General features: G+C 47.2%; 1 protein-coding gene across 3 annotated transcripts in view; it reads right to left on the bottom strand.

Moving 5' to 3' along the window:
• Gfra2 (GDNF family receptor alpha 2) overlaps nucleotides 1-26,732 on the bottom strand; it is a 99,605-nt gene that overhangs the window by 45,773 nt on the left and 27,100 nt on the right. For all 3 annotated transcript variants that reach the window (XM_052732791.1, XM_052732793.1, XM_052732792.1), the window contains one exon: nucleotides 16,957-17,311. In XM_052732791.1, coding sequence (XP_052588751.1) covers nucleotides 16,957-17,311 — 355 coding nt within the window. The remainder of the gene's footprint in view (nucleotides 1-16,956; nucleotides 17,312-26,732) is intronic.

The following is a 26,732-nucleotide window of genomic DNA, read 5'->3' on the forward strand; positions in this document are numbered from 1 at the left end:
TGTCTCTGTGTCTCTGTCTATCTCTCTGTCTGTCTCTCTGTCTGTCTCTGTCTCTCTCTCTGTCTGTCTCTCTGTCTCTCTCTCTCTCTCTCTCTCTCTCTCTCTCTCTCTCTCTCTCTCTCTCTCTCTCTCTCTCTCTCTCAGTGTGTGTGTCTTTCTCTCTGCAACCTGTGGATCAGATGCGAGCTCTCAGCTACTTCTCTAGCACTAGGGCCTGCCTGCCCGCTGCCGTGCTCCCTGCCATGATGATAATGTACTAACTCTCTGAAATTATAAGCAAATCCCCAACCAAACAGACAGGCTTGGATTTCACCTCCAATACAGACACATATATATGCAAAAACTAAAAATAATTTATCTAAAATACTTCAGATCCCCCAATTCAGACCAGGCATGCTCAGCTTCACCATATCCAGTTCTTACAACCTCATATGATGAATAGGACAGGGTCACTTGTATCCATTTTGTTGTTTTGGGAGACAAAGTGTCACTATGCAGCTCAAGCTGCCTTTGAACTCCTGCTTCCTCTTCCGCCAACCTCCAAAGTGCTGGAATTACAGGCATGCACCAGCACATCCTGCTCCAACTCTGTCGCTTTTTCTTTTGTTTTGTTTTTTTTTAATACCGGAAGACTCATGGAGGTCACGTCTCCCAAGGCTGGGGGCGTGCCTAGAGCTTTGACTCTGTTGGGTTCACCTTCTGCCATATCAAGCTTCCTCAAAAGAGGAGGACACTGTCCGAAGAAGCAAGACTTCACCTCTCATCCAGGTCCTTAGGGTTCTCAGTCACTTTTCTAGACTTCAGCATCTTCATCTATAAAGTAACATTAGGTTGGGATGGTTTTCTCCACCTCCTCTCCCTGCACACAGGGAGCAGTCCTGTATCTTTGGGGCTTCATCAGCCACAGTTTCAGCAACAGCCATGTCCCCTTCAGTACCACAGCTGTCACCTTTCCTCACAGCATATAACTTATCCTGGCAAGAATAAGACTAAGGCATACTGAAGACATTTAACACCAAGTCCCTACCGTTACCCTCCCCAACCCCCATGTTAGATACCACTGCGCCAGACTTTCCACCAAGCCACTTATTTTTCAATGACCATGCAAAAGTGACCAAGGCTGGTTAGTGGGTGGAGCTGTCCAGGGACAAACAGCAGGGAAGTAGGGGCCATGGCTCCCCTTCCCACCCACTGCAGATGCTCACACACACACACACACACACACACACACCTCCTTAGAGGAACAAGCCCACATGAAAGCAGAATACAAAAGCATACAAAAGCAGAATTGTAGCAGGAGGGAGCATGGCCAAAAGAGTTTTCTCTTCCCTAGACTCCTGAACAAGCCAGCCAGGGCCAGGGGGACCTGGGAGGAAGGGGCAGGTGATCCAGACATGTTCCCTTGCACCAGCTTGCTTCCCACCTGCCCCCCTGCTAGGAGATAACAGCCCACTCCTCCCTCCAAGCAGGGCTCTAAGCTTTGCCACAGCTTAATCACTACAATTGCTGCCTGGAGTCTTCCAAGCTCAGGGCTTGTCACACTTGGTAGCTACTACCTGTTGTGTCTTAGGGATTTCAAATTGTCCCTGAAAGAATTAGGCAAGAGTTCTCCAAAAGCATGCAATCATCCTTGCTCACTCATTTAAAACTCCCTCAGTATGGATGGTGAGGGACCTCACACCATAATCTCAGGGCTGAAGCAGGAGGATTGCCATGAGCTCAAGTTCAGCCTGGACTACACAGTATGTTCCAGGCTAGCTTGGGTTACAAAGCAAGACATTCAAAAGGCAAAACAGTAATAATAGCAATAAAAAATAATTTTAAAAATAAATAAAATGCCCCCCCAGAGAAGCAAAATCCTTAAGGAAACAGAGCCAAGAAAGTGTATACCTCAGACCTCAGAGGCCAACATGTTTTTACTCTCTTAACGTGCCTCTCACCAGTCCCTTCCTGACACAGCCTTCTGGTTTGTGATTTAATGGTATCAACACATAGATCTATTCCTCAACTCTCCAGCTTTGGGCATCATCTCTCCTAGAGTCTCAGGTGATGGCTAAGAAGGCCTCTGTATCTCTCTAAAACTGTAGTTAAAGGGAAGCAGAGTCTGCTCTCCATAATGACCCCTGAGCAGAGAGCAGTTCCAGTAACAAATGGGAGAACCTCCTGCCTGCTGGAGAGACAGTGGCAGCCACTTCATTCCAGCCCACGGCTCCCCTTCACCTAGGGGAAGTTGCACATCAGTCCCAAGAATTTTCTGAGGATATTCGGAGCAGCCCCCTCCACAGGCGGCCTAGAATATAGCTGTCCCCTACTGTCTAACTCAGATGAACATTCCTTAGACACTAACAAGTGGACACACACACAAGCTGTGCAAGCCATCCATGGAGACAGCTCAGCCGGGAAAACCAGCATACCGTACTGACATGGGAAAATGTGGACCACGTATTAGGAAAGCACAAAATGGCTTACAGAACAGCAAACATGACATCCTTTTGTTAAAATGTATGCACATCCTGTAAAAACAAAGTCCAATGGTGTATGTTCCCCCAAAATGCCATCCAAAGTTTATTTCAGGGCATTCGTATTAGAGATGATTTATATTTGTGTCTTGCCTGGATGATCCTTCACATTGTTATTATGGTTATGGTTGTTGTTGTTGTTGTTGTTGTTGTTGTTGTTACCCTCATTGTTGTTTGTTATTTTTGATTTCAAGACAACATCTCTAGATAGTCCACACTGGCTAGCCTGGAACTTGTGATCCATCTTCCTGCCCCCACCCAATAAGTGCTGGGATTCCAGGTGTGAGCCACCACACCAAATTTCAATTATTTCTCACAATGAATCCATAGTACTTTTATAAAAATAAAAACTAACTGAATCTCCTTTTGAGAACTAGAAAGGAAAGAAGCAGTTGGGAGAGGAGAAGCAGGCAGCATCCTGGGACACGCAGCTCCTTGCTAAGACAGAAGATAAGAGTATCACAGACTGCCTTGGAAGGGACTAAAATGTGTCTCTGACCCCACACTCACTGAAAGCTGAGAGGGGCCTCAGTCTCTTTTTCTCCATGTCTGAGGACAGGGACTGAACACCTAAAAAAGTCACTTGTTCTAATTTCTCAGTGTCACCACATCAGCTATGAGGTGTCTCTGAGCATCCCTAGGGGACTGGCCCCAGGACATTCAAGGATATCAAAAAAATATTCAAGTCCTTTATGTAAAATAGTATATATTCTGCATTTAATCTATATAATCCTCCTATATACTATAAATCATTGTGGGGTTATTTATAATGCTTAATATAATGTTACATGCTATAAAGTTATTATACTGTGCTACTTGTTATATTATTGTTATGCTGAGGGGTTTTCTTATATATACTTTCCATCTATGAGTGACTGAACCGGTGGGTATGGAATTTAGATATAGACACAGAGGGCCAAGTGGATTAATTAGGATTCAGTATAACTCCCAAGCTATACTAGGGCCTGCTCCACCTGACTCCTTTGTCCTATTAGGCAGCAAGTTGAGAGACTCCTTAACCCGCTGGAATTGGGAGCTGACAGGTGAGAGGCATTGATGGAGAGGAGCTCTCATCTGTTCAGGCCCCGCCCCCACCATGGTCATCTTAAAGCCCCAGCCTCAAACTTTTCCTCCCTCCACACACAAGCTCTCCTCATTCAGTTGGCCCTTTCTGCTCTAAGCAGGATAGTACACACATGTACACACACACACACACACACACACACACACACACACACACACACACACATGACTGGCTAGCCATACCCTTCTTCCTCCTAGGTCCCTTTCTGCTCTGAGCAGGAGAGTATACATACACACACACACACACACACACACACACACACACACACACACACACACACACACACACCAGCTAGCCATGCCCTTCTTCCTCCTAGGCCCCTTTCTCCCTAAAGCCTCTGCCCTAAGGCATCCTCAATCCTTCCTGGCCCAGCTACTGGACCACTCTCCACACCGCCCTCCCTGGCTCTCCAGGGCTTGCCTGCAGCACGCAGTTTAATCCTCACAACTCTTAATTAAACCAGGCCTCCTCTTCATGGCTGCTGGTTCACGGGGGCAAGCCCTGACTCCCCAAATGAGCTTAGAGCTCTTTGAAGGAGCTCATGTTTTCTACGTGCCCATGCACCAGGCCGCTACTCACAGCTTTTCATGAGCTATTTCCCTTAATCCCATCATCTCCATCCAAGCCCTTGCTTTTCTGCTGAACTCCCAGATAACAAATACCTTTTGTATTTGACATTGACACTTGCACATTCAAAGGTTTTCAAACAATAGCTCTGAAACCCAAACATCCTCCCCCCTTCTCCTAGCAAATTCCTTTTTCTTCTCCTCCTTTCTCAAGGTGATGGCTTCACCAACCAGTCAACTGCCACACTAGAGACCTTGATAACCTCCTTCACTCTCTGCCTCCAATAAATCCTTAGAAACTAACCCCCAAAGGACCTTATGTCATCCCTATGACCAGTTTCTCTTTTCTTACAACCTGCCTGGCCTTTATCTCAGGCCCTGCACAGTAAGGTCTCCTACTGGCCTCCATGTCTGCAGCCTCCAGCCCATTCATGCACAGCAGCATCTTTCTAAACTGGCAGTTTGGGTCATGTTATCCTCCTGCTTAACTACTTCTTGGCTCCTCATTGTCTTCCAGAGAAAATCAAGTTTGCTAGCAAAGTACAGAAGGTCCAAATAAGCTGGTCCCCTTGCCCCTTCTACATCAGTCCTCTTTGATACATTCCCTCTGCAAGAAACAGAAGGGTCACCTCAAAACACAAGTCTACTTCTCCTTCAAGCTAAGGAGAAAAACCACCTCCAAGAGGGCTTCTCTAGTGACCCTGTTAGCTGTGAGGGCTAGCCTTCTACCTTTAGCTAAAACTAGCCTAGCAGTGCCTTTAGATAACCAAAGAGACATCCCCATATATATCTTCCTAAATGGGCTACAAAGCTACTGTCTGCTTTGTAGACAGAGGTTCTTCAATCAATATATGTCCACACGCTCATAAAGTTCATGATCAAAACCCAGGTCTGCCCCATTCATGACACAGATCTCTGATTCCTTTCTTAAGCACATCTTGGTACCAAACGTCTAGCCCCCAAGGACAGAAAGAAGGACTCCCTAGCTCAGGAAGACCTGAGCCAGGCAGGATTGGGGCAGATATTGCAAAGTTCTCTATATGAGCAGCAAATGTTGGGGTGGGGGGTGTAATTCAGTGTCCCCATTCATCAGTAGGCAGGTGGGTGTCACTAGCAGCCTGAGATGCTCACCCAAACCAGACAAACTTCCATAGTAGCACTACTGGTGAAGGTCTCTGAGTTTTGCAAGACATCCCCTCAATGGGCCCTGTCATGGTTTGAATCTAAAATTACTCGCATAAGGTCATGTTTTTAAAAGCTTTTTCACCAATTGCTAGTGTTATCTTGGGAGGCTCTGGGTCAGTCAAAGCCTTTGAGGGTAATATTCCCTGGCCCCTGCAACAGTCTGCTTCTTGGTTTTTACCATGCGGTAAACAGCCTCCAACATGTGTTCCCACTGCCGTGAACTAGTCCATCATGCTATCCTCACAATGATGTGCCGGAACTGCCCAAAACCAGGAGCCAAAACAAACTGTCCTCTTGTTTCTGTCAAGGATTGCATCGTGACAATGTGAAACTTACGTAATTGGACTTTCTTGTCAGCTACCAGCCCCTAAATAATGGCATGGAGACTTATTACTAATTATGAAAGCTTGGCCTTTAGCTTAGGCTTGTTCCCAACTAGCTTTTATAACTTAAATTAACCTGTTTCTATTCATCTATGTTCTGCCATGTGGCTTTTTACCTCTCCTTCATTTTGTATGTCTGATTCCCTCCATGCCTTGTTGGAGTCTCTTGCTGGACCAGATTCTAACCCTGAGTTCCTCTCTGCCCAGAAGCCCTGCCTAACCTCTCCTGCCTAACTGTTGGCTGTTCGGCTTTTTATTAAACCATTCACAACAATACATCTTCACACAGTATACAAATATCCCACAACAAGCTGACAGAGGCTTTGAAGCTGGCATGTGCCTCAAGGATAGTGGGGCTCAGGGTACTCAGGAGGTAAAGGCTACTTCGCCTCTGCTGGACAGAAAAGCCAAACCCTCCTGATTTGGGCACAGGAAAGTCACATACCATCCTTAGAACACTTGGGAGAAAATCCCATCAAAGGAGCCCCAGAACACCCTTCAAACCCCTTCAATAAAACACTAAATGCCTCCTTGTGGAAGTCTGGAAGAGCTGAAAAGTAGAGACTGTCTCTTAGGCTGCTCTCAGAGCAGTGACCCAGAGAGAGAGAGAGAGAGAGACGTCTTCCAAAATTGAAGGGCTCAGGCCTGAAGCAGGAGAGGCAAAGTCAGTGATGACCATATCAAGGACCTTCAGAGCCCAGGTGGGGATGTGCTAGAGTCTGAATTGTAACATGAATGCTCTTCAACTTAAAAGGCAGCTGTATCCCCATAAGCCCCTCATAGGATGGAAATACCGGAAGTCAAAATTGTATTTCACATCATCATAGCTTAGCCCAGCTTACCTTAAACGTGCTCAGAGAACTTATATTACCCTTCAGCTGGGCAGAATCACCTAACATAAAGCCTACTTTATAATAAAGTGGTGAACGCCTCATGTGGCTTGTTGGTGAAGACACTTCAGAACACCAGTTAGTTGTCCATCAGTGTGGTCCCAGGATGACTAGGAGCTGTGGCTCAGGAGTCACAGGCCAGCATCATCAGAGAGGAGCAAACCCAGGTTTAAAATTCAAGGATGTTCTCTAGTGAATGTGTATCACCTTCTGTGCCATTGCAAAGCTAGAGGCCCTACATCTGTCCCAAGGCTGAGGCTCAGCAGGATTACAAATTAACTCCGGCTAAGTCAATCTGGCCACAGTCCTTGGACCTACAGAGTGCCAAGGTGGAAAATTCAGGATTACCTGTGGTTGAAGAAACCTCTTACCCACCTCCATTTCACACCACACTTCCCAAATCCAATCCACTGTTGGGTACCTTTAGCCATCCTTGTACTGAAGGGCAAACCTTTGCCCTCCCTCCACCACCTATGGCAGCAAGCTGAGACCAAGTGATCTGACTTTCTTTAGCACTAAAGCAGGTTTCTGGAATCACCAATTTACCAAAACTGTTACAGAAACATCACCACAGCCCTTCACATTCCTAAATGCAATGGTTCTCCGGGTGTCACCTCCTGTGCGCATCTCAGCAGCATCTAGAAGCTGTCTACTTCTTTTTTGCAAGAAGCTGTTCTTCTGAACCCTGGACCTCAGGAGACTAATGACAAGCATTCACCAGGTACCTAATAGGTCAGACACATCCTCAGTGCCTCCTCTCTCACTGGACTCTCCCCAAGAGGAACTTACTATCCCCCAGTTTAAAATACCACCACCCTGCTAATGACCTCCGGAAATCACCACCCCAGTCAAGCACCAGAGATGTCTAGAAGCACCAAAACACTAACTATGTCCCAAACAGAATTTCTGGTCTACCTTCAACCCCAGATCCTGTCCATCTGAGAAAGTGGCTCCATGCCACTGCATATTATGTATCTCTTGAGTCTTCATGGAGTTTCCATCACCTGTACTCCCAAACCCATCTCTAAAATCTCTCTGCTTTATCCACTTATCTCCGGCCGCACCATCATCACCCTGGTCCGAGCTGCCGTCATTGCTGACCTAGTGATACAAAAATCCCTTGCTCTTGGTGTCCTGCCGTCGCTTGTGCCCCTCCTGCCCTCTCCATACAACATCAGTCATCTTCTCACTCGGTTTTAGGGACGTTTCCGCTCAGCTTCAGAAGCCCCTTTCAACCTGGTCCCAGAATCAGTCCAGCCTCCTTTCCAGGGTCCACATGCCCTGTGCAGTCTGAGCCCTGCCACCTTACAACAGACCCCAAGCCTGTTGCGGAGCCACTGTGCTCCAGCCACATCCCTTCTTTTGGCAATGCTGTCTTTCCTCTGCCCATGACACACCCTCTGGATGAATGCCTCTTCTTCTGTCTGTCTGTCTGTCTGTCTGTCTCACTCTGACTTTGCATTCCTCATGTCTCAGTTTATTTTTTAATATATTACATTTTGTGTGTGTATGGTGGGGAGTACACATGCCATGGCATATTATGGAAGCCAAAGGACAATTTGCAAAGGCAGTTCTCTCCTTCCACCAGAGATAAAACTCAAATCATCATGCTTGGTGGCAAGAAGCTCTACCCACTGGGCTATCTCAGCAGCCTGAGGTCTCAGTTCAAATGACATCTCCTCTAAGTCTTCCTGACCTCTGTCCAGATAAATGTGCCCCTCCACCCATATAATGCTCTATTTCTATATCCTGTTCACTGCAACTATTCTATTAAAATTGGGTATATCTTATCCAAAGTGCTTGGGACCAGAAGTAGTTTAGCTTTCAGATCTGGGAACATTTGAATATACATATTAAGACATAATGAGGATGGGACCCAAGTCCAAAAGGGAGATTTGATTTTGTTTGGTATACATGTTAAACAGACAGCCTGGAGACAGTTTGAGCAGTATTTTTAGCACACTTGTGTTTGGACTGCAGCCCATCTCCTGAGGTCAAGTATGGAATGTTCTGCTTGTAGAGTCACATTGCCATTCAGAAAGGTTCTGATTTTGGAGCGTCTGGCATTTCTGATTTCCAGATATGGGATGCTCAACCTGGATATACCTGTCTGCTTACTTCTCCACTGTCTCCTCCATCAGACTGTATGTTCCAACGAGGTGTGGTCATCCCTACCAGGATCTCCAAGGCACCTCTAGCGTCTGGCACAGTGCCTGGAGCAGATCAGGGGCACAATATAGACTCATTAAATAAGTAAACTGACACAGTAGTAACATAGGATATGAAAAGGCAGAGATCTAACGAAAAAGGAAAATACCAGTTACCAAGTGAAGAGTACAGAGTCGCTCAAGAGAAAATCCGCACAAGGAGCCAGCTGCCAAAGGCGGGTCAGGAGGTGAGGATGCCACAGGCTTGATGGGGATGAGTTGAAGCCCTAGGACTGGAGGCTTATATTTATGTCCCAAAAGCCTTACGTAGAAACCCTAAAGCCCAGTGTGGACTAAAGCCCAGTGTGGAGTTTGAAGATGGAGCCTTTGGGCGTGATTAATGTTAGAAGTCCTGAGGGTGAAACACTACACACAATGGGATTAGTGGTCTAAGAGGAAGGAAAATATCTCTCCTCTCTCTCTCTCTCTCTCTCTCTCTCTCTCTCTCTCTCTCTCTCACACACACACACACACACACACACACACACACACACACACACACTAAGGACAAGACTACAGGAGAACATAACCAAGAAGATTGTCTCACTGGGAATATAACACACTTATATCCTGATCACAGACTTCCAACCTCCCAAACTGGTAGCAAACAACATATTTTAAGTCATCCAGTCTATAGTACTCCATGATAGCATCCAAAAATGGCTAAAATATCAAGTAGAGAGCTCATACCAACTGAAAGTAGAAAAAAATCATAGATACCATGGAAACAACTTGAAGCCAGGGTAGTTAAAGGCGAGGCTTTCTAGCCCTATGTGAGTAGACTCAGGAAGGAACACACACACACACACACACACACACACACACACACACACACACACACATACACACACCTATAAGAGAGGCTCTAGTGTAAACAGACCATGTGGGCTTGTATCCTGACATTCCCTGTACCAAGAGTGGATGTATCCTCTTCCTCTACCCCCTGAGATGAGGTAGGTCCTTAATTATAGCTCTTCAGTGGGAGCCTTCACTACACAGAGACTGTAGTTCATCAGTGCTAGGTGTGAATTTTGTGAGGCCCAGGTGCCTGGAATGTAGGATGGATGAGGAAGGCTCCTCAGTGCAGTCTTGCTGCTGGACAGACAGCAGCCACAGCAGGAAGTTGCACAGACTCTATCGTATAATCTAGGTATGTGGGCTGGAGCATCTGCGGGTTGATATCCCCCAGAGCCTTTTGTAAAGTAGTGTTCAACATTCCTGTCTTGTGTCAACATGCCAGAGGAAGTTCCAGGAAGAGCCCTTCCCTTGACCCAGAATGAAGAAGAGCAGGGGCTCCAAGAGAGCCAACATGGGTCATGTGGGAGCAAAGTTGAAGACAAAGGAGACACACGCACTGGCAGCCCACAGTTCCTCCCTCCTCAGCAGTGAAGCTTTTCTCTGATCCAGGCCAGAAAGACCCCCGAAGGAGACTGAAGCCCACCTTCCCTAAGAGGGGTGCTCTCCACACCACCAGAGTGGACCTAGAAGGTAGCAGAGAAAAGCTAGGGTTTCCAGAGAAGCTTAGTGAAGAATGACATCATCTGAGGGTGGAGATGCCCTCTCTCACTGCAAAGCCAGCCAATATTGTGGCACAATGAGACTCCAAGGTCCTCCAGTTCCCTCATCAAAACTCCCCAACACAAGGCCAGGCCCAAAACAGATGATCAACAGGGCATTGAAATGAATGAAGAATGGTCACATGACCCCCTCCCCCTTTCTCCTAGCTAGATGAGTGCCTTAAGAATGACTAGCTGGGTTCCAACTAAGACCTATCCTAACCTATGATGATATTTTATTTGTATTAAAATGTTATTTGTATATAAATAAAGTTGCCCGGGGGTCAGAGCTATTAGCAAGCCGTAGGAAAGCAGGGCAGTGGTGACGTACGCTTGTAATCCCAGCACTTGGTAGGCAGAGCTAGGTAAGTCTCTGTGTGTTCAGGGATACAGCCAGTATTGGATACACATGCCTTTAATCTCAATACCAATCATAGAAAACCTAGAGGTCTATACAGACAGGCCGTGATGAGGTGGTCATGTGGTTGGGTTTACAACCAATGAGAAGGCAGAACAGAAATTCTATATAAGGACTTTAACACAGAAAGTAGCTCTGGTTCGGAGAGGTAGGACCACTGCAGAGGAAGGGTAAGGTTTTAGCTCTTAGCTCTGACCTCTTGGCTTTCTTCTTTGCATTGGTTCTGTGTTTCTTATTTAATAAGAAGGTTGGTTACATCTACACTAACCTTCCCAGGCCAGTGGCAGACATCACTAGTCAGTAACAGCTCTTTGCCACCAAATCAAGGGGGAAATTCTGTATCCATCCCCAGGGAACTGATAGTGTTACCAGAGAAGACAGAGATTCTTAAGCTCTAGGAGGCTTAAGAACCCTTCTAGAATCTAATGAACACAATAAGGTTCTCTCTAAAATGTGTGCCCCAAACTTGGTATATTACATCAAGATACATACAGGCCTATCTTTAAAAGGAAGTAAAAGTTTGGAAGTCCTTAGCCTCCCTACCCCTTTGAAAAGGGTCTTATGTTACCTTTTGAGGAGGGCCTGCTGAAAACACCAGCCAACACATCCTATAGAGTCAAAGAGAAGCATGTTCCAAGGAGTCAAGAATCAAACCCCAGTTTAGGACAGCCTGAGAGAGTGAGGCTACCTCCCTCCACTCCATATCCCAACCATCCTCTCCTTTAGGACAAAGACAGCAGCCACAGCACAGAGTGGTCCAAGACTGTTGGGGTAGCCCCAGGCTGGAGTCTATTTATGCACATCTTCAGCATCCAGAGGTTAAATCACAGCTCTGTAGATGGCATGGGTCCAGCAGGGTGTTATTTATAGCCTTCTGGCAGACCAGGAGGAACAGAGCTCTTCAAGAGGCCATTTCCAAATGAGGCCTACAAGAGATAGTAAGACAGCAATCATCCTCCCCACAACCTCAGAACCACCACAACACGCACATGCACAAATGCACACACGCACACACACAATCTGAGCACATCCTTACAATGAATGCAAGCTGAAAAGATATAAACAATAATGTTCAAAATTTTAAAAATAGCTCATGAACCACTGGGACCTGGACAAAGTCCAGTCGTATTCCAGAGACTCATTCCAAAAAGTTCCCAGCTCTCTCGTCTCCCTGTCAGATGCTTCTAAAGGAAATGTCTCCCCTGGTCATCTTCAGATCTTCAGTTAGCTTAAGTCCACAGCCTTGAGGCTCAGGGTTGGAATGGGGCCAACACCAAAGAGCAGAGCCTGGTAAGGGACAACCTCCCAGCCATCTAGATACATTGTGAGCACAGCACAACTTTTCTACTTCCAGAAGCTCCAGCTGACCCTGGTCCAAAGAGCAGTGCAAGATTCAGAAGTGCTTCCAATAACTCCAAGGCCCAGCTAGCAGATATCCTTGTTGAACCAATGCTTCTTCAAATGCTAGGTCAAGGGAAACCTCCAAAGTCTCATTGGTAACGATTTAACAAGACAGTGCAGCTGAATCTACTGTACATCACACAGGTGGAGTGCAAGGCTACTCCTAGGCCAGCCTCCCAGCATATCAGCGGACCAGCTCCCATGCCATGCCACCTAGGCTTAGGCAAAGCTGTTCCGACTCCAGAATTCCTAGGCGAGGACTGATTCAGGAAGAAGCCTAGTGATGCATGGGTCCCCTCCACAGAAGGAAGACCAGTAGATGAGGCAGGACTGGCTAAGTGAGGACTGGATGCTATAGAAATGGAGCATGCAGGAGGGGGTGGAGGTAGGCTGTAGGGGATTCCTAAGGATGAGAATTCCATTTCCAAAGAACCCCCAGGGAGGTTTTTCCCTTACCCCATCTAACCCATTTTATTAGCATACCCAAGAAAGAGAGGGTCTTCCGTTCCTGTTCCAAACCCCACGACATTTAGTGCCACTATTTTCATAAGATTTCTACCTGTGTGGCCATTCTGGAAGGCAGAAACCAGCAAAGACCAAGCCAGAGGAAGGAAGAACAGAGAGTGCTGTAGAGGGTAGCCATTCCAGTTTTGATCTGGACACAGTGCAGAGTCAAGCCCAACTTGATATTCTCCAGTCGCCCTTTCAAGTCATCTTTGACCTCACAGAGCTGAGATTAGCACCGACAGGGCCACCAGGGCCTGCTGAGCAGTGACACATGGGTCAAAGGTCAGAGCTGTGGGAGCTAGACAAAATATAGTGCCTCTTTTCCTTCTAGACCCATCCTAGGAAGATCCTGGAGAGAAAACACTTTGAGGCTGGCCCCAGGAACAACAGGTTTTCAGGAACCATCCTGAAAATCACCTGGAAAGACTCCAGCTCACATACCTAGGCAGCGAGAAAAGAATCCCCAAAGATGCCTTGGATAAGTATCTTTGCTTGATAAGCCTTCAAGGGCCCAGGGAAGAAGATGGCCCACTAGGAGGCTATTCAAGAGATCACACACAGGTCTCCAACTTGGAGTACCACCCACTCCATCCACCACCTGCCTGTCACTCTGCATTTCCATCCCCGGGTTCTCCCCAGCACATGTCTTCTAGCACACCTTAAGCTTCAGCTCGGAGTTGAGAGCCATGTCCCCCACATTCCCCACATGTCCCCTGTAGGAAATGTGGGTATGCTGTGACATCCCCCAGTGCCTCTGCCAGACTCATCCTAGATGCAGGCTTTTTCCTCATCCCTGCCCTTCTTTCCCTGGGATGCCATGTTACATCTGTATACTGGAGTATGTGGTGTGTAGGATGGGAGTTGAGCAAAGATGGGTTCAAGGAATGACCTGGTTGGAGAAAAGAGCTCACATAGCCTCATCTTTTGAGCCAACATGAATGTCCTACCTGACAAACCAAGCCATGTCCCCCCAAGTCAATAATCTTGCTGTGGTATTGTCTACAGACCCCTGCCTTGCAGTCCTTGAAGTCCACAAAGGTAAGGGGCTCATTTTCTTGGCCAGTCCTTCACTCCTCAGAATCCTCTGTCTGGACCCTCACCATGCCTAATGGTGTTTAAAACATCTGTTCTTATTCTACAATATGATGTTTACTACGCAGTTCTCCTGATCATGGCTGTCCCAACTCAAGAAAAATAAGCAAACAAAAATCTGTTTCCTTAAATAGATAGACTATGTCACCAAAATACTCTACAGTCCTCCATCTCACACATGACTTCAACCACCAGAGCCACATGTCCTATGGGCCACCCATCCTTCCTCAAAAGCGATTCTGACAAGCAGGCACAAGGTCCTGTCACTTATCTGCTGGAGGCTCCTAACACATAAATCTGAGTAGCTCAACCCTAAACACCTGCACAGGCACCTGGCTTTCTGGATGAGCCTAGTCCACCTGTAGGCACGGATCCTGAGCCGGGAATCACGCTGCTCTGTACCAGCTCTTCAAGGCTTTGCTGTTCACCCGTTCTGTTGTTATGAGTTGCTGTATATGACGGAGTCTGGCAAGCTCAGCTTAATACTATGTAGCCCACAGGGGAGACTGTGTCTCCACCTAAGAATTAGCATGCTCCCTTCTGCAGGGTTTTAGGAATTACATGGTCCATCCAGCTTCCCCTTAATCCAAGTCACCAGGAAGCTCAGAACTGATGTTCAGAGCTCTGCCAGCCTATACAGCCGCAGCTTTTGCTTGTTCCTGCTTTCTAGGGCCCTCGGTTGCCACTGCCAACCCCTCTATTGTAGTAGGCACAGGCCTATTTCAAATTCCTTCATCTGTTATATCTAATGTACACTTTTTTTGAAAAGCAGACTCAAAAGTCTGTTTCTTCACAAGGCTTTCCCTGAGCCCTGTAGCTAGCTCGATGCTCAATCCCTTTTCTAAACACTGTGAGAGCTTGTTTTCCAAACCAAACAAAAGGGGAGCCTCCCATTCCAGCTGCACACAGGCCCAATTCTCCAGGGTCCAAAAGAAGCTAGCTTCCATCCTATGTCTTCCTGAGGCCTCTGGCTTCAGCCCTGCTGCCTTCTAAAGAAAACAGTTTGAACCCAGTGCCTCTTCTTTTATCTCCTCAGCAACACAGAGCTAGAAGACTGGGCCACAGCAACTGGCTTTCAGCACACACAGACACACACATGCACGCACATATGTACTGAGGCACCTGGCTTGGTAGATCCCTCCCTCTTGAACCCCCTTTCTTCTGGTTCTGAGTCACTACTTCCTGGTTTTCCTATAACCTCCTCTGCCTCCCTGTCTTCTGTTGTACTGTTTCTGTCCCTCTTTTACATATGCATGGCATTTCCAGTAGAGCCCGCCCTGATCCCCACACCAATGGTTCCACTTATGCCCTGGCCACTGATGATGCCCCAGTCACCTCCAGTCTGAACTCCCTCATGGGCTCCATTAACCCTCCTCATTACACAACAGGGCTTTAATTATAACCAAGCACCCAAGAACACCTATATCCATCCCTTCTCTCCAGCTTCCTAAATGAGCTCCGAACCGCCAGTTGCAAGCACCCCAGATGCTACCGTAATGGTCACTATGATCCCTCAGACACTGCACATCCAACGCCACCCCCAAAGAATAATTCCATTGACTCACAGTTATTCAACTAGGAAACAAGTAATTGCCAAGCATACATCCATCCAATTAGTGTGTTGCTGAGCATTCCCCAAGGCCACACTCTGAATTCAGGAAGAGGTGCAGAGTTCCTGCCTCCAGGAGACTTTCAGACAGACAGATAGGCAGTCCGGCCAAGTCTACTTACCATCTTCCGTGAAAAGATCCACTTGTCTTCATCCCTACAGCCATTGCCTTAGTCCAAGGTGATATGCCTGCTGTCACTCAGGCTGCACACCATAACAGCCATAGTGGCGAGAAAGAGTATTACACAATCCCAGCTATAAAATGTGAGTCTTATGACCTGGGACAAGAGACTTCCTCGGTCTGTTTCCTCCCCTTCAAAGATGACCACGGTGCCTACCTCAGAGACTTTCTGCAGGGCTAATAGGTTACGAGCATGAAGCCTTTAGACAGTATCCAGACACAGTAGACAACTGAGACTACTCTAATCTTCCGTTCACCAGCACTCACCCATCACCCACCTCTGAAGTTCCCCATAAGCCCATGTTCTCCTTCAAGTCTCTCCTGACAGGCTCACTCCTAGGCCTTCTTCTCAGTCCTCAAGGCTCCATCATTCAATGACCCTCCTCGGGACTCCCGGGCTTTGTCAGATCACCCTCCCTATGTTCTCTTCTCGGTGAGCCCTAGCCATGTTCCACTGAATTGGGACCACTTCTCCTCCTATGGGGTGTGTGCTCTGTTGAGAGCAGTGTGATCTTCTCTCCATGGCCAGGACCAAGTACCAAGCACTGCATATGACATGGCTCAATAAATCAATACTCAGCCAACAGGAAAAGCACAATACTTACAAAACAAAAAAGCAAATTTCAACCAGCTATAACCAAATTTTAAAAACCCACACTTAATAATCAGGCTATACTTATTAAACAAATTTGCTATGTGCCAGGCTCTGTGCTAAGGTTTGGACATCAAGAGCACAACAATGTGGGGATATTATTTTATGCCTCGACCACAGGTAAAATAATGAAAACGCAGGAAATCTTATAAACTGATTCAAAGTCACACAGCTTGGAAGTGGTAAAGTCAGGATTTGAACCCAGCACTATCAGACTCCAGAAGCTAGTCCTCCCCCAACACTAGCTTGGCTTTGCTCTCAGTCTGCAGTGATCTGGCTCTTAGATCGCATCCCTCTGCTGGGACGTAGGCACGGGCTTCCCCTAAAAGCGGAACAAAAACCTCTGAAGGTCCCTTCCTCCTGTTAGAAATCTATGAGTTGAAATTATAAGTTCCTAGGGTAGTTTGTTTTGTCGCCCCTTGAAATACTTAGCATGAAACTGCACACAGAGTAGACAAATAATAAACCCGTGCTGAATGGAATAACTGGGTGATGGAGAGATGAATGAAAACATTAGAGATGGACAGATGAGTGGATGAATGAATGAAGTGAATAGGTGACAATTGATTTCGCCTATGACCACCGGTTTTAACTTTCTCAACACCTTCTGCTGGGCTCATTCATGGTCATAATTCAAGTGACCCTAAAACACAGCCCAACCACATGAACACTCCTAGCAGACGGCCATCGTTGCAGCGGCTCTTACCGGCACAGGTGGTCCATGCGGCACAGGGTGCGCAGTTCTAGGCAATTGGGCTTCTCCTTGTCCTCATAGGAGCAGCTGGGCAGAATAGTTTGCCGGCGACGCTCAGCACAGGCCTGGTCCTGGCAGGAGCAGAAGAGCATGCGGTAGGTATACTCGCTGGGCACACGGTCAAAGAACTGGCGCAGGGCCTTGTGGCACTTGCGGCGGTTACAGCGTTCCGTGGGCGAGATCTCGCGGTTGCAGATGGAGATGTAGGAGGAGCGGAGCTTCTTGCAGTTGTCGTTCAGGTTGCAGGCCTTGGCGGCATCCAGGCAGTGATTGCTCTTGGCACTGACCACCGGGTCTGCCCCTGTCCCTGAAGGAGGAAGGTGAACACTAGTCAGAGGTACACATGCGCACAAGGGGAGGATATGCATGGCCACTGAAGATTGGTATCGGATGCAGGCTCCTTGCCTCAGTTTCCTTGACTTGGAATAAAGAACATTTCCAAGGACGTATGGCTGTGGCGAACATTAAAGATATTAATTTGCAGGTATCCAAAGTACATGAGACAGTTCCGGAAAAGAGATATACTGTATAAGACTGTTCCAGGAAAGGGGTACACTGTTTGAGACAGTTCCAAGAAAGGGGTCAATGCAAGTTCCAATGCAAGGAGCAGTTCAGAGGGAGACTCATTCCAAGGTCTAACCCCAGCTTCAGAAGCTTGGAAGCAGGTGTTCACCTCAAAAACATGGAAGTAGATGTTCATGGCCCTGTTTACTAGGGCAAGAAATAATGTATCTGGCTCAAAGTCACAGAACAAGGGGCCCCTTGCCAGTCTTCCAGTAGCACAGTTCAGCAGGACTTTGGGGAAGTGATATCACTGGCATTTGGAGTAGGGAACACTCATCATTGAGTCTTGTCAACAAGGATGCAAGCAACATCCCAGCCACCCTCCTGACCCCTACCCTTGTAACCATCAAAACTGCTCTTCTGTATCCAGAAGGGTATGGTTGCCACTGTCACCCAAAAGGAAGCACAAGGCCTCTAAGTGTGAAGGGCGGATTACCCCAGCGTACCACTCTGATACTGCTGGATGTATGATGAACCATGAGCCAGATAGGCTGGGTCTCTTGCCATACTGTTGTGGCTTTCTACTTAATACAGTGAGGGAAATGTCTGAGGTACACAACAGGGTTCCCCAAAATCACAAGGCTACTCTGTGATGGCTGTCCCCACAGATCCTAGTTGTACCAAGCTGTCCAGCGCAGAAACCATCTGACTCTACCACCAGCTGGTTCCCACCTAGAGAGACCCTCTTGTCCAACTTGATAACAGGCAGAGGGAGGGCCAGGACCCCAATCTGCACATGCCCAACTGAGATCTTCTGGGGCCAGTCAGGTGGGTGGTCACCCAACCCCACCTGTGTTTTACAGGTAAAGAAAATGAATTCTGTGTGGGCAGGAGACTGTCACAGCCATCTTGCACACTGACAAAAAACTAGAGGCATAAGTCAGTTGCTAGGCACCGTCATATGCCAGGAGAATAATCAGCCTGGGTCAGAGGTGAGTTCTTCCACCCTGCCATGTTCAGTCTTGCCTGTGTGCCTCTTTATACAAGAACCTGCTGTAGAGTATGGAAGACTCAAAACCAGGCTGGTAGAGGCCATGACTCCTCTATGGATAGGTCTGGTGACTCAGCATTTGCATATGCAATTCCTGGTCCTCAGATTGTTGAGTCATTAAATATCTCAAAATCTATAAAGTCCTAACTCTGCATGGTGCCATGCTGGTGCTTAATACATAAAAGTATTAGAAGAAGTCCCAACTAAAGAGCCAACTTCTTAAACCAGGAAACTGAGAGGCAGAACCAGGACAGAACTAGGCCTTGTAAAACAGAGCCAGGCAGCATCAAGCCCGGGCTCAACTACTCATCAGAACAAATGATTCTTTGCTCAGTTTCCTTGTCTGCAAAATAGTACCTGCCACAAAGCATCTTTGTTAGCATGAGAAATGACTTAGAACTTTCTTTGCATCATGAATTTGCCCTGTCTTCTAGAATATTCCCATTGGCTATGTGATGACTGTGGGGGGGGAGGGGTCTCCTAGTGGTCATGTGGGTCCCTAAATCTGCCGCCCCATTTTCTGCTCCCTTTTAAAGCAAAACCACTAGTTGTCTCCCCCATCCATGTCTGGCAGCTGTTCGAACCTGCAGGCCTAGTCTTTCCAGCTGATGTATCAGCAACCCTGGACCCAGCAGCTCATTCACTTCTACCTGAATCTCCTTCCTCACTTGTCTTCATTCTGGCCTCCCTGATACCTCCCTGTTCAGGTTGCTTCGTTGGCTCTTGTTTGTGCTCCCCAGGGCCCAACCCTCCTCTCCAGGCATCTGGGGCTATCATTTTATTTCATGCCATTGCACACCATCAATCAGCCTCCTTCCACATCCTGAGACCTCTCTCACAAATCCCAGATACATCTGTTCGCCTCTACTCTACTGTTTTCATACTACCTGAAAAGCCAAGACCCTTGTGTCAAACTCAAACCACCACCACCACCACCACCATCACCACCTGACCCTCAGTGGCTCAGATAACAATCAACTTTATCCTTCTGAAAACAGCCACCCCAAAGCAGCTCATTCACAATGCATATCAGGAAAAACAGAAAGGCTACCTTCAAAACATACCCAGAAACATACCCAGAATACACCACTTCTCACTGCCACTACCACCTTCCTCCAAGTTGTCATCACCATGCCCAGTCCCCCAGCTTTCACAGCACCCCACAATGATCTTCTCTCCTCACAACAACTGGCATGAATTTCAAGAACCTAAGGCACAGAGGTGTGTCACTCCAGTGTCCCAGGACATCCACTGGCCTCTCTCAGTGGCTTTAGCATGAGCTACAAGGCTCTGTATTTGCATTGTCCAACATGGTAGCCACTGACCATTGAACTGGAAAGATTAGGAAACACACACCAGATTCTAAATGCTTATTAAGCAAAATAGTATCTCACTAGTAATATCTTTGCTTTAATCACATGTTGAAGGGATAGCATTTTGGACATGAAGTATTAAACATAGTATCAAAATTAATTTCACCTTTTTTTCCTTTTAGTGTGGCCACTAAAACATTTAGAATTCCATGTGCATGGTGCGTTGTGTTACTTTCAAGCAGCATTTCTCTATCTGACCTCGCTCCTGCTCCTCCTTATTGGTCACTCTACTTTAGTACTAGCTGCCTTGATCTTCCTGGGACAGGCCAATGGTGGCCTGGCCTTGGGGCCTCTGCACTTGGTGTGTCCCTGGTCTACAAGGCTCTCCTCTTCCCCCAAGGATTATAGAGCCATGGTGATTAAGTGGTTCAGGTCTCCTTGCTCAAATTTTAGCTGATTTGTGAGTTCTTCTTGCCTCCTGGTACACAGCACCCCTAGTGCTACATTTATCCCCCAAATGGTGTGTGTTTCCCACAGCACACATCAGCACCAGCCACATTATATACATAATTTGTTTCTTATATCAAAATAGGGCAGAAGTCATTTTATCCTCCATGTTTCAAAAGTTTGATACATGAATACTCAGTAAGTATTCCATATAAAGAAAAGAATAAATGTTACAAGAACAATGGTTTATAGCAAACGCTTGCAAGTTTGTTTATATTTTGAAGGAAGCAAAATTGATATAAACCAAGTCACTGTGGACAAGATTACATGTATTCGAGTATTAATGATGGCCTAGGCAAGAAGGGATCAGAAGAGACCCGAAGTGAACCATCCACTTTAACACTGCTTTGCCAACAGCAACCTTGTAATGCCGAGAAGAGCAATGTTCCCTCTCCTACTGTCGAAATAAAGGGGAAGGGAGTATAGGCAACAGAAAATTATTTGGTGATAAAAGGAAATGAGATGTCACGCCATGAGAAACTCATGAAAGCAGCCGGACATAAGATGCTGAGTCCATGACATTTTGGGAGAGGGAAAAGAAGAGAGATGGTAAAAAGATCAGTGGTTATCAGAAGTTGGGGAAGGGAGGGAGAGATGAGCAGGCAAGCCACGGGGTATTTCCAAGGCAATGCAACAGTCTGCATGACACTGTAACGGTCAGCAGGTAAGATGCATGTATCCAAGCCCAAGGAATATGCCAGGAGTGGATCCTAATGCCATCAGCTACACGCTCTGAGTGGTAACAGTATATCACTGCTGTCTATTGGAACAAAGCATGGCCAGAGTAGAGTGTTGGCAGTGGGGAGGACGGGGACATGGGGAGTAGGGACAGGAACCTTATATCTTCCTTCAATCAGGCTGTGAGTGTGAAACTGCCCTCAAAGCACTGACTCTCTTTAAAACGGGGATTGGAGCAGGGTATGATGGCTCCCTTCTATAGTTCGAGTGCTCAGGAGGCTGAGGCGGGATGATTCATGAGTGCAAGGGCAAGCTCGGCTACATAGTGAGTTTCATGCCTTCATGGGTTACAGAGGGAGACCCTGTCTCAGAAAAGGGGGAGAAGGAAGGAAAGAGAGGATCAAGAAAAGAGAAGAAAAAAAAACAAGTTGAGGTGAAATTAAGGCAGAAAAGAATCAAGATTTATGTTCCTGATTTATTTTCAATAAACAGCTTTTGACTAAGGAGATGACTCAGTAGGTAAAGTGTCTGCTACACAAACATAAGGAACTGAGTTTGGGTGCCCAGGACCCACATAGAAGGAAAGAAAGAGGAGAGGAGGGAGGGAGGGAGGGAGAGAGGGAGGGAGGGAGGGAGGAGAGTTGTGGGGGAGGAAAAGCCAGCCCAGCGGTGCATCTATAACTCCAGTGCTGGGAGAATTAGAGGACAGGAAGACCCTGATGTACAGTGGCCAGCCAGCCTAACCACCTAATAAGCTCCAGGGTCAAGGAGAGACCCTGTCTTAAAAAATAAAGTGGAGAAGTGACTGAGGAAGACTCTTGTTGATCTGGCCTTCACATGCACATGTGAGTGCTCACACACACACACACACACACACACACACACACACACACACAGAGGAACATATACACCACACATATACATACAACACATACAAATTTAAATAGATTCATGCATACATACATATGCATGTATATGTACCGGGTACTTCCCCAGCCACTAGGCTGCCACCTCGCTGACACAGCCAGGGACAGAAGAGCCACCCATCCATGCAAATGCTAACGCTGAGCTCTCCTGGAAGAGTTCAGGGTGCAGAGAGGAAAAGACCTAACTGGAGTTGGGGGGGGGGGGGGCGCGACGCATGGACACAATGATTTCTTTGCTAAAACTGACCCAGTGAATCTGGAGAAAGTAGGAAAAGGGGTCCTAGGCAAAAGGGGGCAGTCAAACAGGGCTGAGAACACAAAGAAAATCACGCCTAGAGATGGAGAGAGAGCAAGGACAGGAGAGGGAGTGCTGGGCAGCCGGGTAGTTAACTTGCCCATGCTGGAGCCTTGACCTCTGCAGCAATCCTCCCAGCTGCTAGTCAACCATTCTGCAGGCTGTGCAAGGACCCAAGGATGCCTGTCAGCACAAAGGCTGACGTGGCCTGCCGCTGTGGGGGTGTTCTCCCAGACCAGACAGCCCTCCCTGCACTTGTCAGATGCCGGCTGGCTGGCAGGCAGGAGCGGAGAGTGAGTGGCCTGGGGCCGAGGGGGCGAGTGAGGAGGGGTGGTCTCTGCAGAGGAGCAGTTGACAACTGCAAGCCGAGCAACAGCTAATTTAGGCCTGTGGCTGCATCTAGGTTCCCCCAGGTGCTCTGTTCCCCTCCTCACAGCAGTGCTCATAGCTAATGCCAGTGTAATTATAGCCCCAGTGACTTCCATTTGGAGTTTGAATAGTGGAAGTGTTTGCTGTGGGGTGGGACATGTAAACCCCTGGGCCTCAACTTGGTAAATTTCCTAGAAAAAAAAAAATCAAGAAATGCAGGAATGTGAACAACTGCCTGAATACTGGGAAGATGCCCCCTCTGCATCTTCAGGGGGCGGGGAACGGAGGAGGGATGGTGGGGTGCTCCATTGTGGAGAAAGCCACCCCCTCAGAACTGGCCTAGCTGCCCACTTGAGCATCTGTCATGGGCAAAAATGGGGCTCAGTGCACAGCCAGGTGCGTGCAAGCCTAGGTAACAGGGCTGTGGCGCAGCGTGCCCCTTTCTGGCCTACCACATTTCATCCCACCCCAAGGCCTCTCTCCTAATCCCTGGAAAGTAAGTCAGTTGATGATTCCAGACACAAATCCTCCCCCTTACCCCCACAAAGGTTCCTCAACCTCCTCAGTCTATGGCTCCAGAACAAAAATGTATAGCAGACAAGGTTGGAGATTCTGAAAGCTTAGACCCTCTCAAATCCCATCTACTCCCTATGCAGATCGCTGAGACCACGCAGACCTCAACAGAGACTTGGGAGCTGAAAATGAATGCCAGGCCCTTTAACCCAGGACTGCCTATCCCTGACAGATGCTGCCACTCCAGCCCTACGTGGGTCCTTCTAGGCCTATAGAGAGAGAAGTAAAGACAGGCCAAAATGTAAACTGCAAACAGTCGCTCAGGGCAGAGGGAGGTGGGGTTCAATGGCACTTGGCACTTTCCAAAACCTTAGTAAAGCTCTGCTACCAGCAGATCCAGCTCCCAGAGACACATCTTGGCTTCTTTATCCCTGTCTCTGTTCCTCCTCTCTGTGAGGGCCAAGAAAATGGGGACGCGGCTAGCTGAGGAGGGGTAGTGGGCCTCAGGGTGTACACCCGCCTCCCAGACCCTGGGGTCAGTTCTCTTTTCTCAGAGAACACCCCTGAGCCAATGGTCCATCCTCAAAAGCAGGCTGTTACCAAATAGTGTGGCACCCCTCAAACTGACATTCCCTGAACATCTGTTCTGTATTTATTAGAGTTGAGTTCGCCAAACAGTCCCCCAAACACGACCCACCAAATTTTAACAATATCACTTCTACTAATATTTAATTATTTTTTTTCTTTAAGATGTGTGTGTGTGTGTGTGTGTGTGTGTGTGTGTGTGTGTGTGTGTGTATGTTACTGTGGGTTAAGTGAGTGTTCTACCACTGAGCTATTACTCCCCCAGCCTTTTTTACGAAGTTAGACAAACTAGCCTTGAACTCATTCTATAGTTCAGAGAGCCCTTGAACATGTGATCCTCCTGCCTCAGCCTCCCACATAGCTGGGATTATAGTCCTGAACTACTAGGCCTGACTAACTCCCTTACTTATTTAGTGAAATTTTAAGTTTTTCTTTAATTAATTTAATCTTTAAAGTTTTCAGTTCTCACATAGATGGGTTTGACATGATAACATCTCCATTAGTTCTGGATCTGACACATTAAAGCCATTACTTTCAATGTGTTTTTTTCAATTGTGTGTCATATCCATCTCAAATTTCAACTTTACTGTATATGCACTCAGAGGCAGGAGACTATCTGTGAGCAGAGGTGCTCAAACTTCATAATCTCAGGCATCCACAAGACCCACTGAGTCACAGGCTCTATGGCTGTTACTTGGATTTTGCAGCTACCCTATGATTCTAAGCTTCCTTCCAAAGTTTGAACCCAACACCTAGAAACAAGGCTCGGGTGCTAGTGACCGCACCCCAAAGGCACATCCATGGGCATACAGGCACACACACACCTAGTCCACCTAGCTCACCATTGACCAGGTCCACCTGAGCAGAAGGCAGCTTGAAGCTCTGCTATTACTGAAGCATGACTCTCAGGCATGTTTTGTTCCTCCCATCTCCTCCCTACCTTCAACCATCAAGGTATACTTTCCCATCCCAAACAGGTAGGAAGAAATAACAGTCTCAGCCTTCTGAGATACTCACAAGTCACAGGGACCTAGATACTTCAACTTCCCTTCTTGCCAGGAACCTTCCCTTCTTGCAATGGGTCACTTGCCCCCCAACCTCATTTGCACATATGTGCACCCAAAGGCTCCCCACCAACAGCACCACGGCCTGGCAGTTAGCAGTCAGTCAAACAGCCATCAACCAACAAATACTTTCATGAACTGACTCCACACCAAGGCGTAGAAAGATGGAGTCCCTGTTCTCCAGGGCCTTCCATTCCAGTGACAGGAAAACTGGTAATAAAACACATATACATAAAAAGATGTAAAGGACTGATAAGTGTGATGAAGGAGATAAGGAAATTCAGGAAAGAATGATGGAGAGAGGAGATGTGGAATGTCCACCAGGAGGTGGCATCAGTTTGAGAATGACGAGCAGGAGCGCAGCACACACAGAAATCCAGAAGGTCCGAGAATTACAAGCAAAAGGGAGGTCACATGCAAAGGTCAAGAGACAGGCATGGTTTTGACATGTTCCCAATCAAAAGAAATGAATAAATTAAAAGAATGGGGTGGCTGAAGCTTCTTGAACAAGGAAAACATTAGAGGGAAAATAATTTGGAGGGACAGTCCGGAGGGGTGCCACGGGGCCTTGTAGAGCAGGATAAGAACGTCAGGGTTTCACTCTAAAATGGTAAGCACTTGGAGGAGGTAAGGAGGAGACACACTAGCTCATTTGTCAATACATAGAGGGAGGTGGAAGAAATGGGCTAAAGAGGAGATGAGTGTTTCAGGAGCAGGTCAGAGAGGGGCAAGCTTGGTCAGGTGGTCCCTGGAGCCCATTTTCATTCGGCACATTAAGTGGAGAATAACACAACGGGGCTGGCTGGATTTGGAGTGGAGGAGAGAGAACTCAAGAAGACCAGAGTTTCATATACCAGGTAGATGGTGATGATGTCATTAGACAAAGAATACTAGGAAGGAAAGAGGAGAACAGAACTGATTGGGTACTTCAGGATGAAACTTGGTTGGTATGAGAGAATTCATAAGTAGCCATATGGAGATGGTGACAAGACAGAAGAATCGGGGATCCATCTGAGCTAGACACCAAACTAATCACAAGTGACATGAGGGGCCACCTAACTCAACAAGACTGCCTGGGTTGAGGATGAGAGTAAAGATGAAAAGGCCCAGGGATGGGGCAGAACTATGGGTGCCATTGTTTAGTGCAGACTGAGAAGCAGTGAAACTTGAAATTAAGAGAATCAAGAGAACCTGGTGTCATGAAGTCAAGAGTATCATCAAAGGAGAGTCAACTGGATGGTCAACAGACCCCACGCAATTAGGGGTATGCTAACAACGAGATAAAGAATAAACAAACTCTACCAAAGCAGAATGGATGACTGGAAAGATAGAGTATGGGAAAGGAGGGGCAGAAGAGACATAAGTGGGGAGCCCATGTTGTAACCTGTCACCTCTTGTCCTCAAGAGGCCACCCAACTGCAGCTTCAGTTTTGGAACCAGAAAACTCTGAACTCTCTCCCAGCACTGGTCAAGGACTGCTGGAAAGGCAACACCACTAATTAAGAAACTTGAGAAGACTCCCACTTGCCTGAAGCTCACATTCTAGAACAGAGGAGATGAGAATCATAGACAAACAAAAACTCTCCTTTTGCCTCCTAGGTTCCATTCTCTCTGCCTCTGGCTATTGTTAAGAGTGGGTCCTCTGGCCTTGCGGTGGTTTAGGAGGTGGAGCTATCTAGAGATGGGCTACTGACTAGCATAACAAGTACGTAGAGGTTATAGGAACTTCTTTGAGCTTCATTTGTCTCATTTGCAAGATGGGGCCACAGTGCTCACCCTGTATATAAACAAGTAACATCCAAGGTGAGACAGGGTGGTGAACATAAAAATATCCATTGGAGTTTGAATGTGAGTTGCATGTCCCCCAAGGGCCCATGGGTTGAAAATTTGGTTAGTCCCCAGCTACTGGGAGATAGAAGATTT

This window comes from Peromyscus californicus, unplaced genomic scaffold, assembly GCF_007827085.1.
Source record: "Peromyscus californicus insignis strain IS unplaced genomic scaffold, ASM782708v3 Scaffold_12__1_contigs__length_115047231, whole genome shotgun sequence".
Classification (NCBI taxonomy): Eukaryota; Metazoa; Chordata; class Mammalia; order Rodentia; family Cricetidae; genus Peromyscus; species Peromyscus californicus.